This window comes from Pteronotus mesoamericanus, unplaced genomic scaffold (assembly GCF_021234165.1).
Source record: "Pteronotus mesoamericanus isolate MK-2021 breed Mesoamerican mustached bat unplaced genomic scaffold, CSHL_Meso_final scaffold_85, whole genome shotgun sequence".
Classification (NCBI taxonomy): Eukaryota; Metazoa; Chordata; class Mammalia; order Chiroptera; family Mormoopidae; genus Pteronotus; species Pteronotus mesoamericanus.
Window position 1 is genome coordinate 70396545 of NW_026555329.1, and position 17550 is coordinate 70414094.

Below are 17550 nucleotides of genomic sequence, written 5' to 3' on the forward strand. Positions count from 1 at the left end.
TCTGTTATTACAAAATCATAAGCATGTAATTCTATAATATAACAATATCACACTCAAGCATACCATTTTAGGTGAAGTGTTCGAATTAAAACTTTAAATTATTGCACCCATAATATTACCCTATCAACCACAGTTAAGCAGGCCTGACTTCTGCCGGAACCTGCACTTGAGGGAAGAGGGAAAAGGAAAGGAGAATATGGCAGTTCATACAGGTTGTAGTGATCTTTTTTCCCATAACCCATTTGATTTTGCAGACTAGGGTGACTTGCTGAATGAAAGCAAGATGGGAAGAAAGCAATATCAATATGTAACTGCTGCTGTAACTAAAAAGCTAGTCTGAATATACTTAATACGCAACTTTAAGTTTTGTGTCCTTTTCAGGGGTATTAGAGCTAGCATTTGTCAAAGCATGAATAGAAACATGACGGTATCTTTGGGAAAGGACAAGACCTGGAGCCCAGGAAGGCAGGAGGGTAACTCACAGACATTATGGATCCTACAGGAAAAAAGATGAAATTTCCAAACTGAGGAAAGGAATAGAAGGGTTATGCAGATGCACAGAACTTGGCTGGCAAAAAGTTAAGTCCAGGAAGGCAGCTTAGAAAGACACGTCAAGCAAGGACATTGCCCATCTCTTCTCAGGGGTCTCACGCTGGTGGCCTGCAGCTAAGATCTGTGTCATTTCACCCACACAATTGTGCTTTATATTCCTTTTAAAAATTATAATGTGCCCTGACTGGTGTGGCTCAGTGGATTGAGTGCCAGCCTACAAGCCGAAATATCACCAGATCAATTCCTAGCCAGGGCACATGCCTGAGTTGCAGGCCAGGTTCCCAATTGCGAGCATGCAAGAAGCAACCGATTGATGTATCTCTCGCACATCAACGTTCCCCCCTCCTCTCCCTCCTTTCCCTCTCTCTAAAAATAAATCAAAACTTTAAAAGAATATAAAATTTACTTGTTAAAAAAAATCATAATGTGAGCCTGGCCGAGTGGCTCAGTTGGTTGGAGCACCATCCCATACACCAAGAGGCTGTGGGTTCAATTTCCCGTCAGGGCACATACCCAGCTTGCGGGTCCGATCCCCAGCCAGGGCACATACAAGAGTCAAGTGATCAATGTTTTTCTCTCACATAAATGTTTTTCTCTCTCTTCACTGCCCCCCGCTTCTAAAATCGATGGGGTGAGGTGTTTTTTTATTTTATTATAATTTGAATACATTTTCGAGATGTAGAGGCATGTACTCTTGAACTTGTTGATTTCCTCCTTTCCTTATTTTCCTACACCAAGCCTCTTCAGGTCTTTGTGTTTCCAGCCTGGCCCTTCATAGCAGGTGTCTGAGTTTGACGCCTTTGGAACTTTGCTCATACTGACCCTGAGCCCAGGATATCAAAGGACTCCCTAAAGACAACAGCAAATAGTAGGAACCCACAGTTGCCTTCTGATTTTGGACTAGAGGTGATTGACTCTCTGTCCCTTGTTTATATTCCTAAGTGTATATAGGTAGAGAGGAAAGCCTGGGTTTGTATTTGCAGGTATATGGCATGTGGCCATTAAGGAGAAATCAGAGGGAAATTCTTCCACCAAGATAATCTTCACCCAGTGAAACCTCAAGAGGAAATTAGTGTTTCCTTTGGGGTTAGTGTTCAGTTCTAAAATTCACTGGAGAGAAAAACCATCCTCTACCAAACTGTGTAATTTCTATATATGCTAGGAAGTAGAAGTGCTCAAAATAGTTTGTCAAATCAATATTATTTGGGGGTCCCTGAAAATTAACTTATTTAAAAGTAAACATTGATCTACATCTGATCCCTTACTGGGACATCTATTACTATTTGTGGATAGGATTTACGGGATTTCCGTGTAACTTTGTAACTGGAATTCAAATCAGAGTATGCCTGTTTTAGCTGGTCTGTCTGTTCTTCGTGTCTACACTACATATTATATACAGCTAAATTAAAATGCTAATTTGTCTTTCTTTTTTTTTTTTAAAAAAAAAAGTCTTTCTCAGCTGAATTCTCTTCTTCATTCTTTGATCTCTGGTTGATTGGAAACCTGCTTCTCCTGCCTTCATTTCTTCCTCCTCTTCCGGAGTGGGTCTTTCTCTAAAATGTAGTCTGGGCAGGTAATTTCGTTTATATTCCCCTTTGATTTAAAATGCCAGCTTACCACTTGGATGCTAATATTTTTCTAAAATAGACTCTTTAAACTCTTTAAGTGACCTCAAAAGATTCATAGGTAGGATTTAAGGGAACTACAGTCCATTTACTTGTGGAGAACATTCATGTGAAAGAAAAATATTTGTCTTCTATGAGTCAAATAAATAAAGCCATAATAGCCACTTTCCAGAGCTTCCATCAGCATGTGCCTAATTATAGTTTCCAAAATGTTAAAACAGTCTCCCAGACAATTTGGCAGCTTCTCCCTACATTGGCAAATCTAGTGGAATCCTTCAAAAACAATCTGATTTGTTGCTTACCGGTTCCAAGTTAAATAGGTGTAACTCCCTAGCAGAATATCAGGAATTCGTGCCACAGTGGAACTCCAGAAACTCAGTAAGATTGAGGCAAATCTGAAATGCTTCACATGGTACCATTTAACCAGTGCATTTTCAGTGTTGAGATCTCCATACTATCTGTCAAAATATGTCCATGGAGACCGGTGTCCATGGATAAATGCAATTGCTGTTAGCTTTGCCTTCCTAATAAGAAAAGGATGTGCCAAAGTAAACATTACTATTTCAGTTAAAACACATTTATTTTCTACAAACTACCCTTTGCCAAGTACTAATATAAGCACATGCTGAAAGAAAAGTAAATGGAAACAGAAATGTGGCTCCTTATCCAAATCCAATTAATTATGAGGTAGCAAATAAAGAATCAAAGCTATATAACTGTTTTCTTCCCAAGATTTCCACATGTTCTCACATGTCATTAAGTGTCAGTTTCTCTTATGGGTACAATTTGTGGTAAATGTTTACTTGGTGGGGCTAAGTTCTGCTGATGCACTTCTGAATTATCCCCTTGCTCCATAGGAAACACGAAATGATTTTAGCCTGAGGAAAGTGCAATTAGAAAAGTGTCTTGGTTTGGACTGTCCGGAAGCAGATCTTAACATAGTGATTACAATGGAAGTAGTTTGCTTGCGGGGCGAAGAAAGCAGCCAATCAGGAATGTTATTAATGCAATTAAGCAAGTTACCGCAGGGGCTACTAAAGCTTAATCCCACTGGGGAAACCCAGGAAGCCACCATAAAACATAGGCTGCGGAGTTACCCTAAGGCCTGAGCGGTGGAGGACTGCTCCTGGGCACGTTAACTCGGAACTTCCAGCCTGCCCCCTGGGCGGGCAAAGTGGGCGTCTGTAGCCAGAGAAAGTCCTCAAGGAAAGACATGCAGTGTTGGCGGGTGGAAGTCAGGCTGGTAGGCCCTAGAGTGGTAAGGGCTTGGAGACAGAAGGCAGGGCTCCAAAAGTTAATCTGCAAGGGGTGAAATACCTACCCACCCCTACAGGAGTTCTGGGTGACCTTTGAACAACACAGGTTTGAACTGCGTGGGTCCACTTATACGTGGGTTTTTTCAATAAATACTGTCAATGTATTTTGTCTTGCTCATGACTTTCTTAACCACATTTTCTTTTCTCTAACTTACTTCATTGTAAGGATACAGTGTATGATACAAACAACATATAAAATATGTGTTCATTGACTCTTCATGTTATCGGTAAGGATTTCAGTCAACAGCAGGCTATTCGTAGTTAAGTTTAGGGGAGGTCAAAAGTTGGATGCAAATTTTCCACTGCTCAGCGTTATGGGGGAGGAGGCATCAACACCCCTGATCCCCACGTTATTCAAGGGTCAACCGTACTTTTAAGATCAACCTATGCTGTATGTACTTCTAAGAGCATAGAAAGTTAAAAATAGGCTACTTTATTTTTAATATGCTTGTATTCCAGTTTCACTGATCAGTAAGTAGTAAGTCCCTGGCAAAGAACAAGACCTAAATGCTAGATAGTTCTAACCTGTTCTCATATCACAACACAGGTCAAGGTCTATGTAAAAACAAACAATGGCTAATGATCCTTTCAATTCCATCCATTTCTGGTCACTAGGATAAAGGGTATTGAACAAGAAATTGATTCAAACAAACAAACAGCAGATATGATTTAGTTAGACCTGGCCAGAAAATATAAATGGCCATGTATCAGTTTTTTCTGCTTTCTCTTCATTAGGATTTGAGGCCAGGAGACGTATCTGGCAAGCGGAACCTCTGGGAAAAGCAATCCGTGGATAAGGTCACATCTCCCACTAAGGTAATCTACGGGAAGTGTTTGAATTTCCTAGGTCTTTTTCCTTTAGTATGATGTCCTGGGTCAAATGAGAAATATCAATATCACCGACTCCCGGAGACAGGTAACCATCAGTTTCTAAAGACCTGTATATGGTACAATGAAATGCAAAGTTCACAGAGTCGCCAGCATTGTAGGCTTGTCAGCCATACGACATAAATAGTCCAGACCCATGGAATAGTTCCCAGTAAGACATTCTAGAAACACCAGAGTGTAGGAGAGTTGACAGTAGTAGGCCTTATGCTAGACCCATAGTCTACATTTCCTTACACGGCATAGAGCCACAGCCATTTGAAAATCACCTAGGGAAAAAGGCCCACCCCCATGCATTGTTCCAAAGCCACCTCTGGGACCATCCTGTGGGATTACGTAGCCAGCAGCTGAGGACTCAAGGTTGCTGTCGCAAAAAGTTAAAATAATATTCAAAAGTTAGGCAAAACTTGCTATCCTATAAAAACTAATGGCTAAGAGTGCTTGGATCTCTCTCTCTCTCTCTCTCTCTCTCTCTCTCCACCTCTTCCTCCCCTCCCCCCGCCCCCCCGCCCCTTTGGCTCTTCCACTCAAAGGGTATGTCTGGTCTTTACAAAGGGGGCTCTGGACAACATCTAAATGATGCTCAGACTAAAATAGGACCCCTTATTGTACAAGGAGCTAATTCAACTCTTAATTGGAGCCCTCCCCCCTTTCCAGGAACAACCCAGCCTTCTCCTTAAACAAAGGGAAATTGAAGAGAGAGAAATCAAATACCAACAATAAGTAAGATTAGAAGAGTCTGCTTATGGGCCAACTTAGAACTCTATAGACAGAAGCACTTTTTAAGCAAACTCAGGACTGAAGAACACCCCAAGGGCACCCGGAGGATCACCGTAGTTCACTGAAGCGAGCGAATTCCTTCCCCTGTCCGACCTTCTGCCTGCCCTTCACCATCCTGCCTAAGTGTGTTACTCTATTTGCTCTATTAGTTCTTCACTGCGCTTACATTTCAAGAAAATCTACTAGCCCAGCCTCTCTACTTAAAGTGACTTTTAAATAAGTTCAGTTTTCAAAGCCATTACTGAAGTACCTAGTAATGATTTTCACCACTACAAACCACTAACATTTAGTGAGCATCCACTATGTGCAAGGCACTGTTCTACCTCCTTAACCTACATTATCTCGTTTGACCCTCCAACCACCATGTGAAGTATTATTATTACCCCCATTTAGGGCTGAGGAAAATGAGGCCCAGAGAGATTAAGTAACCTTCCCAAAGTCACAGAGCAAATGAGTAGCAAAGCCTGGATTAAAACTCAGGCAATCTGACCTGAGCCTGCATTCTTAACCACTGTACATTCTGCTCTCTTTTGAGGATTGCATGGTTTGTAGAAAATACAGTTTCAAAGTTCCTTGCATCATTTTGTCCTTGTGGAAGGGAATAGGAGAGTTGTTCTTTGGTTTGATTTTTGGTGGGATTTTTTTTTTTAAACAAAGGATGAACTTTTGTTGACCTAAGCCATTATGACCCCCTGGAGCATAGTAGGTCTCTGACCTTTCAGAAATGACAGTCCAAATGTTTGTAGTCTCCTTCCGGAGAAGGGGAAGTCAGCTGTCCACAGTCCATTATCACAGGTATAATGGGGCCCCTCTGGATACCCTGAGTCAGGGTTCTGGGAAGCAGAGTAAAGATATGATCTGGAAGGGTAGCCCTCAGAGGACGCCATTTGCATTCAACGCAATGGTTCTGCTTCCTGGGATTGTGCAACATGGCGGGACAGGTGGGAAGGTGACAGGGTGAGTCTTCACACACACTGCCCCCTCCTCCTTGGTCCATCTCACAAAACTCTTTCTACAATAGTAAGAATAAAAGCACCAGGCTCAGAGCTGAATAGGTAGCTCCTTTGCTCCAAAAGGTCAAACGCACCACATGTCACGCAGTCATTCATTTGAAAGGAAGACACCCAACACGTTTGAAAGTGCGCATTTACAGTGCTACACTCGGCCCTCTGTATCCTCGGGTTCTGCATCTGTGGATTCAAGGAATCATGGATTTAAATTTTAAAGAATTACATTGTTGCTGACATGTTCTGTGTAGTCAGGCCTGCCTGGGTTGCATCTGTATTGAATGTGTACAGGCTTTTTTCCTTATCACGATTCCCTAAACAGTGCAGTATAACAACTATTTCTATAGCGTTTATGTAAGTAATCTAGAGATGATTTAAAGTATACAGCTTATATGTAAATACTGTGTCGTTCTCTATAAGGGACTTGGATGTCCATGGGGGTCCTGGAACCAGTCCCCCTAAGATACTGAGGGATACTTCAATATCTGTGAATACCTCAGCCAGAATTTTTAGCAACTAGCTGGCGAAAGGAAATGGCATACAAATAAGACTATGAGTCAGATCTGTTTTCAGGAGAGGGATGTAAGAACAGGAAGAAGGAGACAAAGAATAGAAAAAAACTAAAGGTAAGCATACTAAACTTCACCATCATGCCTTGGCGTCGCTGAGACTGAGTCATTCCATCACGTGCGCCTGTTTTGAATGGACACTGTAGATTCCTGGCCATTATGTTGGACTTAAAAAACACTGACCCTGAATGCTCTGAGCAAGGTTAAAGATCAAGATAGAGAAAGGGAATATAAAGAAGAAAGCAGAAGGAAGGATGGAAAGAAAGAGGGTGGGAAGGAGGGAAGGAAGAGAGGAAAGGAGGAAAAAAAATTGTAAAAATCAGCAGAAGATGAAGAGGAGCATATTTTACTAGAATGCCCACCAAAACCTTCCCTTTCATAAATATTTATTTCTGCTGTATTATAATTCTTTTTTTTCCTTCTGACACAAAACATCTGGCTAGAACACTGTGACCTGCTGGCTTAACGCTGTCTTCTCTTAGCAGGTTTGAGACCATTCAAGAAAGAAGCCAGAGTCACGCTCCGGATGCTGGACCCACTCAGCTGAAGAGGGCTAACGTGTTCTGTTTTATATTTATGTTGATTTACTAAATTGGGTTAATTTCCTTTTGTTTTATTTTTCATTATCCCAGTAAAGCCATGTATATTATCACTATATTTAATAATCACAGTCTAGAGAAGTTCGTGGTAAAAAGTACTTCCTTTGCACAGGAGCCTGTTTCTAAGGAAACCCATGCTGTGAAATACTTTTCTACTGATCATCATAACTCGGAACAGTGATACCAACCACATTGGAAGTCAAACAAAAGGAGGTGCAAGCTGAAAATTGCCTGAGGAATGTGTGCAGTATCCAGAAAAACAAACCATAGTGTGTTGTGGTGTGGTTTTTTTTTTTAACTTTAAATACAGAAGTCATGTTGTTTCTGCACTTTAGAATAAAGTAAAGCATGGAAGAAGTTATCGTAATAGGCAATTGTGACACTTTCTGAAAGTAACCCATTTCAGATTTGAGATATTGCAATAATGATTGTCCTTTTTAAAAAATGTGCTGTTAAGGTATTACTTTTTTCATGCTGATGAATATCTAAATTGGACAATGATGTTAGAAGACAGTGGTACCAATTTCTTTAGGTTGGTTGCTTTGTGGATTTCTTTGGTAGCGATAGTAAACCACATTTTAGATGGCCTGATCATGTATGTATGTGCATACACATATACAAACACACTAATGGTAGAAAGCTTCTTTATGTGCTAGACTATTATATTTAGCAGCCTGTCCTTTTAACTAGCCAATATCACAGCTTTTCAAAAATTAAAAATCACAATATGATATTAATATTCATATTTGCCTGTAGAGACATGGCAGACTAGGTATCGATGTGTGTTCAAGGCCCTATAGATAACCTGTAAGAAAAAGGAGAGATTCAAAATGTCAAAATGAATGGATATTTTCTATAAAACATAGTATTTAGCTTATAACTAAAAGCAACCTTGAAGTCCAGTGTGAATTTTACTAAATCTACCATCTGGGTCAAACTGAAAGCTTGCTGAGAACTTTATTCTATTAACAATCAAGTTCCCAACAGGTTGGCCCAAATGATATCTGAGGTCCATTCCTTATCTAAAATTTAAAGATGAGAATTTTAGTGACAATACTACAGAATGAAATTCCATGTATGGGTATAAAAGACCAACTTTGTCTAATGTTTGGAAGCAGAGAAGAAAAGTACGCAAAATCCGTATTTGGAAGTCATGACAGTCCTTCTATCTTTAATATACTGAACGATTTTTTAACTTATATGTTTCTACTTTTATTATTAGTCATTGGTACTTGTGATAAGTTGATAATGTGCTGAACTTTCCAAAAATACATAAAACTTTCACTAGTTTTACCATTTTCCCCAAGAGTATTTATCAACTCATCTTTTTTACACATACAATCCAGACATCAGATCTTATTTTAGCTTATAAGTATTCATCCGTTCTTCACAAGTGATGAGAAAGGAGTTCTCCGGTGTCTTGGCAATATGTTCTAGCATAGTGATACCTAGGGTAGTTCTATAAACTTATACCTCATTTGACTTAACCAAAGGTGTCCTACTCTCAATTCCTACCACAACGAGGGAGCCCCCAAATGACTATTTTCTGATCTACAGTATTCCCCTGGAAAGGCTAGCCAGGGTAGACTCTGCCTTGCAAAGTCTATTTTCCTCAAAAGTCAGTACAGAGTAGTTGAATTCTCTAGCTTTTAGCACACCTGGGCCAAAGGAAGGAAAGCCACCAAGACTGCACAAGTCACCCACCCATGACAGAGTAGATGCTAGTCTATGATAAGATAAACTAGAGTCCACATGTAGTGCCTGATTTAGTGTTGACTCCCATCACTGGAGTGAAATGGATCAAAGTTTGAGTTAAGGCCCATGGCGATGTAGCATTGCTTTGTTGTACTTTTGAACAAGAGCTTCTCCTGATCACTATTATATATATTTTTTCTCGAAAGTCTAAAGTTGAGAAGAGAATATATAGATCCTGACTTTTATTCCGATATTTGAATGGAATAAGTTTTAGGGTAGAACTTTGTTCAGTTTGGATTTAATGTTTTGAAAAACTAAATCCCTTGTTTACTTGTTTGATTACAATTCTCTTTGTTATCTTTAAGAGGTAAAACTGCAAAGTGACTAGCATGTTCTGTGAATCTGCCATTCCTAAAAATTTTATCAACACTTGATATTTTTCACTGATAATTGATCGCTGCAATAAATATATATTGTGAAAATGCATCCACAATAAATGGAATTCCTCCAAATGCCATTGCCTCACTTGTTTTTATGTATTAATTAGAAGAGTTATATTTGTTGTAATAAAGATGCCAGCCTAGCAAAGTGTACATTTCCCATTGAGTCCTGGTTTCATTCCTTAAAGATAAAAAGCCATTTCATATTCTCCTAAAACTTTTTATTACAGGCAGTTTTCTAACAAAATATTGAAAATTGCTTTGGTGTGGACGATTGACCAAACATGTATGAAAGAGGTGAAAAAGGAGGATTTTAAAAAATTCTTCTTCCAAAGAAAAAATCATCAACTATTCCTCCATCCTCCTCTTGTTCGCAGCATTGTCATGCTCCACCCTAAGATGGCAGCACTGTTTTAACCAGAGGGAGTTTCTTTCACAATAGAAATACCCGTTTAGTAAATACCATTTGTTTGCAGAATACTTACTCTTGGCAGGGCAGCAGCCATTACATCTAAATCCAAAGGTGCTTCTTCATAATAATTTTGTATAATCGTGTAGCACTACGTGGTCTTAAGTCTGAGGTGCTTCGCATAAAGGTTTTGTAGGTGGCGAGTCCAGAGCCCTGAGCAGCCCCTCCACCTTGCCCTAAGTTACTGTCACTTAAAAAAGAATTAGTTCTTTTCATCTCTATGTCCTAACAAGAAGGTCAATGGCAGTACGTGGAGACAGTAAGATACTTGTCATCAGTCAATTCACAAAACAAAGCAATAAAAAGAATACAATCTGTAGGACCAATACCAAGACAATGGGATTAGAGAGGGATGAAAATTAATTTTACAATGTGCACATTCAGGGTATGAATACGGTAATCTCTGGTGGGATGTAGAAACAGGTGCATTGGAGGTTTTCTCCTCCTTGCTTGCATGTTTGCTCCAAATGGAAAAGTTAATAAGAAAAAAAGATCTCATGATCCAAAACAGGTGTTCTTCCACAAAAGATAAACTAGTGAGGTCTTAAGTCCTGTGTCCCTCTGTCAAGTTTATTATTTGTGTTGTCCAAGCATTATATCCTTCCTGATTTTTTTGTTCCTTTGTTCTATTACTGAAAAAAAATGTAAAAATCTCCCACTATGACTACGGGTTTGTCTATTTCTTCTCATAATTGTGTTAATTTTGTTTTCCCTATTTTAAGGTCATGTTTAGATGTATATGCAAATCTAGAATCATCATATATTCCTAGAGAACTAAATATTTTATCATTATGAAGTGAATATGTGTAGCAAAGATTTTTGCCTTGTTTATTTTTTCTATCTTTTTGGTTAGCACTTGGCACGATACAACTTTTTCCACACACCACACCCTTACTTTCAACCATTGTATACCCTTTAATTGTAGATACATGTCTTTGAAAACCATGTGATTTGAGTTTGGGTTTTAATCCAGTCTGATTATCTTTGAGTTTTAACTGGAGTATTTAATTCTTTTATATTTGGTGTAATTACTGATATTTTTGCATTTCAATAGCATCCTAGTTATGTGCTACCTGTTGCTTTTTCTCTCTCGCCTTTGGGCCAGAATTTCTTATGCTTCCAAGCACATGCAAGAGGCAGCTGAGAGGCCGGGCTAGACTTTTAGCAACCCACTGAGACTAGAGAACAAAAGAATCTTCAACTGTCCAGGAGGAGGTTTTGTTAGACCACTTCCAGATAATGGGTTTCGAAGGAGCTGCTTCCCGAATATAAGGAGGAGCTTGAAGGAACCCGGTCTTCATAAAGATTGCCGCCTCCCTTCACTCTGGGAAAGAATTACAGCATCCTGGGTAAATTATAAATAGTAGGCATAGAAAGATACAACGTATTGAGTAACAATTCAGGAATTTAAGAGAAAAATATCACAAGGTTTTGGTACATAATTGTCAAAGAATTATGTAACACATAATTCAGTGTTTAGAGGGAGAAGAAAATACTTCAATCTGGGGTAATCAGAGAAAGAAAAATTTCTGCCTTATATTCTTTTGTACCCTCAGGAGTACCCAGTACTCTACACATAGTGGTGCTTGGTTAAGTCCTAAAATGATTTCCTAAGCAACCCAGTTTATAAATTGCCAGGTGTACTACTGTCAATTTTTACAGAGTTCGTAGAGATCTGAGAGACTAATTTGTGTTACAACATTTTTATTCCCACGTTTATAATTCCTATACCCACTCAGCCCTGTATCTCAGCTCTGAAAGGAATGTTGGCCCCTTACTTGACTCTAATACAGATTTAACAGCAGTTTTGCCAAAGCATGCTTTTAGTGATATCAGCTTTTGTTCTCTTGGCCTTTTTCCCTCCCAAAAATTTTCATTAAAATGGGTTTTACAAGTCCAAAGTGATCATTTCTACCTAGATTGAAAAAACAACAAATCTTTATTCCATAATCTCTTACTAAAGGTACTACTATAACAGTTACACAAAAGAGCTATAATCGTTCAGAACACAAGATTAGCTCCTTAACTAGTTTTCAGCCTGGGTCAGCGGCGGCAGTAGTCACGCAGGCATCACTGCAGTAAAGCAAGTAGGTGCCCAAGTATCAGAGGGATGTGGTGTCATTGTCACCACCTGGAGGTCAGCTAGCAAAATGATTGACAGCTAACATTTGCTGGGCCCTTACAAAGTCCCGGGCACTTTATGTTATTCACTCGTGTAAGCCTCACAATCACCCTACATGATGGGTACTACTGTGTGATTCCCACTTTACATGTAAATAATTGGCAGCACAGAGAAGCTAAAAAGCTTACTCAAGGTTAGGTGGCTATCAACTGGCAGAATATTTGACCCCAGGCAATTGGCTCCTGAGACCACACCCATACTCGCTAGTCCCCAGAATCTCTCAAAAGTGACTATTATTGTGTAGGAGCAGGCCTTGAAGAGGGTCCCTTATAGAGGGAGGTTGGAGCCAAGACTCTGCCCTTGAAGCCCACAGACAAAGAGCGAGGACAGCCCTTGAGGCCAACATTGTAGACTTCAACTTGGCCCAGTTAAGGAGATGTTTGCCCTTTTCCTTCTCTATCCCTGCTCATCCTAAAACGATAAGGAACTGATACCTACAAAAAAAGAGGGAATGGATGTAAATAGCAAAACACCAGCTCCCTCTCACTTCCCAAGCCACCAGAGCTGGGGACAGAGAAGAAGGAGGGGAGTAGAATTCAGTTTGAAACAAGTTTAAAATGTACTTAATACCAAATCCAAGAATGAAATCTTAGATACCAAAATGAAACTGTTTTAGTAGCTAAAAGTGGCTGAAAAGTGATGGAATCTGGCTGACATGTCCTCTGTGGAAAACGGGATTTCACCATTGCTGTTCAGGAGCTGTTATTGGGGGGTGGGGAGGGCAAAAAAGACCATTTCATGTTTTTTTGTCATGATGCTTCATTCACACTAACCCTGGGAACCAGTCTTTCCTTGAGGTGATTTATCCTATCCATTTTTTTGTAGAGCAAGCAGAGGACATTTTTACCACCTCATTTCCAAGTGTTTAGGAGAATGATGTTTCCCAACGTCCCCAAATTTAGACATATTCTACCAACTAATTCTACCAACTTGAGAGGGATTAGGAAAGACTTCATTGTGGGGATGAGCCTTGAGCTGAGTCTTGGTTAGCTGACTGGCTGAGATACATCTCATGACATGAGCTTGGAAACACTTTGTGAGGTTCAGCCCTATATACTGGGGCATCCTAGACCCACACAGTCTTAGAGAGGCCAAGGTGGGCACTACAGGGATGACCCCAGGGCTCCCAGGATCTACTATGGCTTCCTCAGCCAAACGGGGACAAGACCCCTATAGCCACATAATCACTAACTTCTGTGATGTCATAAATAACTCTGCCCTAGTCACTTCATGTTCTCATTTAAATCCCTGTCAATAAATTCAAAATGATATAATTACACAAAATAAATTATAGTCCTAACACAACTTACATTTGACCATGTTGCCAGAGTGAACTTTTCTTCCTGATTCCCACACTAATAATTGTGCCTTTTGGAGTCTCTTTTGGTTTCTATTTTCCTCTTCTCTTACTCATTATATTCCTGTTATACTGCAGGCTTGGGGTAAATAAATTCACCAAAAATAGGAGGAAAAGTTGTTGTAGGGGTAAAGCTGCCTTCCCAAAGGTAGGAGAAGCTGGCTGTATAAGGAGTAGGACCAGTAGCCTTCTCTGATAAGGTCATGGGGAAAGGAACAAAAGTTCAGACTGACAGTCCTTGATAGAAACTGACTCGAGCCCTCACCTCCACTGTAACCTAAATGCAAAGAATTTCATCTGCACTACATACTACTATCTGTAATTGGAGAGTAAACTGAAGAAGAGGAAGAAGCGGCAGCAGCAGCTTAAGAAAACGATGTTTAATTTATTTGGGGAAGGAAAAAAAGTCCTAAAGAAATCTCTTTCCTTAAAATGATGTTCACTTCAGCCAAGCTTTGGCTGAACAGCATTGCCTAGTACAGTTCATGACCCTGGTCTTCTCTTGGAACCTTTGTTATACATTGGCTGCTTCACCTGCCTGGCTAGTCACATGGCTCTTCCCTTTACTTGCTTCAGGTGTCTGCTCCAATGCCTCCTGGTCCGAGAAGCTTCCCTGCACACCCCATCAAAAGAGCTACCTCTACCAGGTGGATCCAACCTTTTGGCGTCTCTGGGCCACACTGGAAGAAGAGTTGTCTTGGGCCACACATTAAATATATTGTGACACATAATCACACACACACACAAAATCTCATAGTCTTAAGTAAATTTACGGTTTTGTGCCAGGCTTCATTCATAGCCATCCTGGGCCACATGCAGCCCATGGGCCGTGGGTGGGACCCCCCTGCCAAGGCCCCCCTACCCAGGTCATTCTCTGTGCTCTATTTTTCCCTGCTCTATTTCTCTCCATAGCAGTTATCATCACCTGGGGGTCTGTCTGTTTTCAATTGGTTTGTCTGTCTTCTCTCAATAATATATAACGATGCAATTGCCTATACCAGGAACAGTCCCTGACAAGTAGTAGGCATTTGATGTTTTGTTGAATTAATGAAAGAATTATGAATTTCAAAGTTTTTTAATTTCTAAGTTTTTTTAGGCAATATGATCATGTAAATATTTGGACTAAAAATCATGGGACTTAAATCCCAGCTCTACTATTAATTTCTTTTGTAACCTGGTTAGATCATTTCTTGGAGCTTCACATTGTACATCTAACATCCTATGGCTCACAACCATGACTCTAAAGTCCAACAGGAAAATAGATTCCATATATAAAAATTCTCTGTGCATGTCACCTTCAGAAACACATGTAGGACATAAGACAAAGTACAATTATTATAAAGGGTAGTTATTTTTCAAGGGAGCTTTATAGAACATATGCTTGCTCTGTTTCTTTTTCTGGAAGGTCCAAACTTCGACATTGCTAACCTCAAAATAAAAAAACCAGCCTGTTATTCTTCAGAAACGTACAAAATCTAAAGATACTGAGTCACTTCCATGCTTAAGCTAAAGTGCTTTGCCCTTTATTCTGCTTTCAAACTTGCTATAATTCATTATCTCCATGTCTACAGTATTAGAAACCTCATGACATATAATGCCCACGTAGGAACCAAACATATAAAGACTTTTCTCCCCCAAGCAATACTACTTTGAAAACTGTTCCAAATATATTCAAATATCCACTAGAGCTAAAGATCAGGAGAAAATCAAGATGGGATGTACAGGAATAATGTCTAAATCTGCCATGGGAAGATCATAATTAGATGAGGCAATACATGTGAAGCGAGTGATATAGTGCCCCGCCAGATAACGTGTTCAATGTTACCTAACGATTAGTACATTTAAAGGATCTCTGAACTGATAAGAACCTTGAGAGGTCACTCCAGCATATCTAGGACTCCCTTATCAAGTGTTTAAAAAGAAAAATTTTCACTTCTGAATCAAATAAAGATCATTAGGCACCCCCCTGTCCAGAACTCAACTCTGTGTGGGGCAGTCTTAACCAGTATGCTCTACAGCCCCGCCGGTCGGAGAACGGACGTGGCAAACAATCGTGCAGAACATAGAAACACATCAGCGCCCGCCTTCCCCGCTCCTAAATTTCCTGCTAGCCACACTCCACCCTGGGGGTCCGCTTGCAACCCGCTCGGGATTCTCCCTGCCCCTAGTTCCCGACATCCTTCGGGGCCCCCCTTCCTCCGGCTGAAATCCCGCGAAGGCTCTTTTCTCATTTCTCACGTCGAAGATGATTCCCAAGGTCTGTCTGAAGTCTCGCGATGGTGGTCCCGTTGCCCTGGTAACAAGTGGCCTTGCCTCTCGGCAAGGGCGTGGCTCTGCAGTTGCTAAATGGGCCTTAATTATGTGGGAAGGGAAGGCGGGCCGGCCGGAGAAACCGGGGGCCGGCCGAGTCGGGGCAGTGACGCGTGCAGTTGCGAGGCGCTCGCAGGCGGGGCGCCCCGTGCGGGAAACGAGCGTACGTGGACAGGGCCGCCGGGGAAAATGAGCTCCTCCCCACACTACAGTGTCCAGACGTGAGCGTGCGGGGAACACTTTGACAACACGAACTGTGGCTTCATCGTCCTTCCCACCAAGAAAGTCATCGCGCCTACGCGCAGACCTCCCCGGCGCGGCTGGGCCCCGAGGCGCTTGCTTTCGCCTCTTCCGCTCCAGCCGTGGAAGATAACGCGCGGGGTGCCCATTAGATAATCAGTGCGTGGCTCACCTGAAGATCAGGTCAGCACAGTTGGTGTTACCCTGCTCAAGGGGTTGGCTGCTTAGGGTGTTCTACTCAAGCAAGAGGTGTGGTTGTCGCTAGGTTTATTATTTACAGCTAGTAAAGGGGATTCACATCCAAAGCTCTGTCTCCCCAAAGGGAGGCTTAGCGGTTCCTTATATGCACTATTTGGTTAATTACGTGTTGATTTCTTCTTTGCCATTGGCTCCCCTTATCTGGTTGGGTTCCCATCAGGCTCATCAGGTTACAGCTGTGTCTGCAAAATACTGTGCCTACATTTTAACATTTAGCAAGACTGGCATTTAGTGAGAACCACCCAGACAATAAGACCCTTGTCCTGTCTTCACATTCGTGTACCTCATATGCCCATGTACCAAGGGAAACAGAATCAAGATTTATGCCAATCCAGTTTCCCAAATTTGGAATTGTGGCGACCCCCAGGCTGAAACTTCAGCCTCTTAGTGCTGAAGGTCCGAAAAAGACAGACCTCTCTGTTGCATTTGTAGTTATTTCCTATGGAGCTTGGACTTTTTTCTATGTAGTCATGTTCCAAAAGGTGCTTTTTGTAAGGAGGAGCTTGAACAAATAGACTGGGAACTGGTTAATTCCTTTGGTCTGAAAAAAGAATAGGATCCTTCTATAATTTTATTATCTTAGTAATACACACTTGGGAGGATACTCTCGTAAGAGGGAAATAATCATCACCAATAAAACCCTGTGAGAGCTATTGAGAGAGACTTCAAAAGGACAAATAATTATAATTGAATATTAGAACACTGTAGAGACAGAATTGAATACTGTAGAGACAGTATCTGCAGAATGTTAATCAAAATATTAAAAGTCTGTACTGGCATTTGAACTGTTGGTCAATTGAAAATTCAGCAGAAAATAAATTTTTTCTATTGCAACATTTAACTGCCTGAATAAATAGCTATAATTTTTTAATTTTTTTTATTCATGATCATTTTAATGCTTAGGATTATTCTGAACTTGCTATTGCTCTCTGGTATTTAATTGTAAATATAGGGTGTAAATGATTTGGCTGTGTATCCTATAAATTCTTTTTCAGTTATTTACTTGATTTGTCTTTTATTGTGATTTGGTCTCTCATAGAAATGAAAATTTTTTTCAAATCTTTGATATTGAAGGTTTCTTTAGCTGTCTCCTAATAACTTAATTTTTTAAAGAAAGCTGTTGTCGACTAAATGCAATCGAATATGTTTTTGGTACTTGTTTAATGTAATAAACACTTTAAAAAGAAAATTGTCAATAAATTCCTTAGAAATTGTTTTACAGCCTGCCCACATAATAAAAGAAATTTTGAGCCAAATATTAAAGCG

The 17550-nt window shown here is 40.4% G+C and overlaps 1 protein-coding gene across 6 annotated transcripts in view; it reads left to right on the forward strand.

Annotated features, from left to right (window-relative positions):
* The window catches only part of CALD1 (caldesmon 1), a 190588-nt gene extending 181048 nt beyond the window's left edge, over positions 1-9540 (forward strand). For 5 of the 6 annotated variants that reach the window (XM_054563956.1, XM_054563960.1, XM_054563961.1 and 2 more), the window contains 2 exons: positions 4229-4309; positions 7217-9540. In XM_054563956.1, the coding sequence (XP_054419931.1) occupies positions 4229-4309; positions 7217-7225 (90 nt within the window). In that variant the 3' untranslated portion in view covers positions 7226-9540. The remainder of the gene's footprint in view (positions 1-4228; positions 4310-7216) is intronic. The other variant, XM_054563958.1, reaches the window with a different exon arrangement.
* Positions 9541-17550: the final 8010 nt, after the last annotated feature.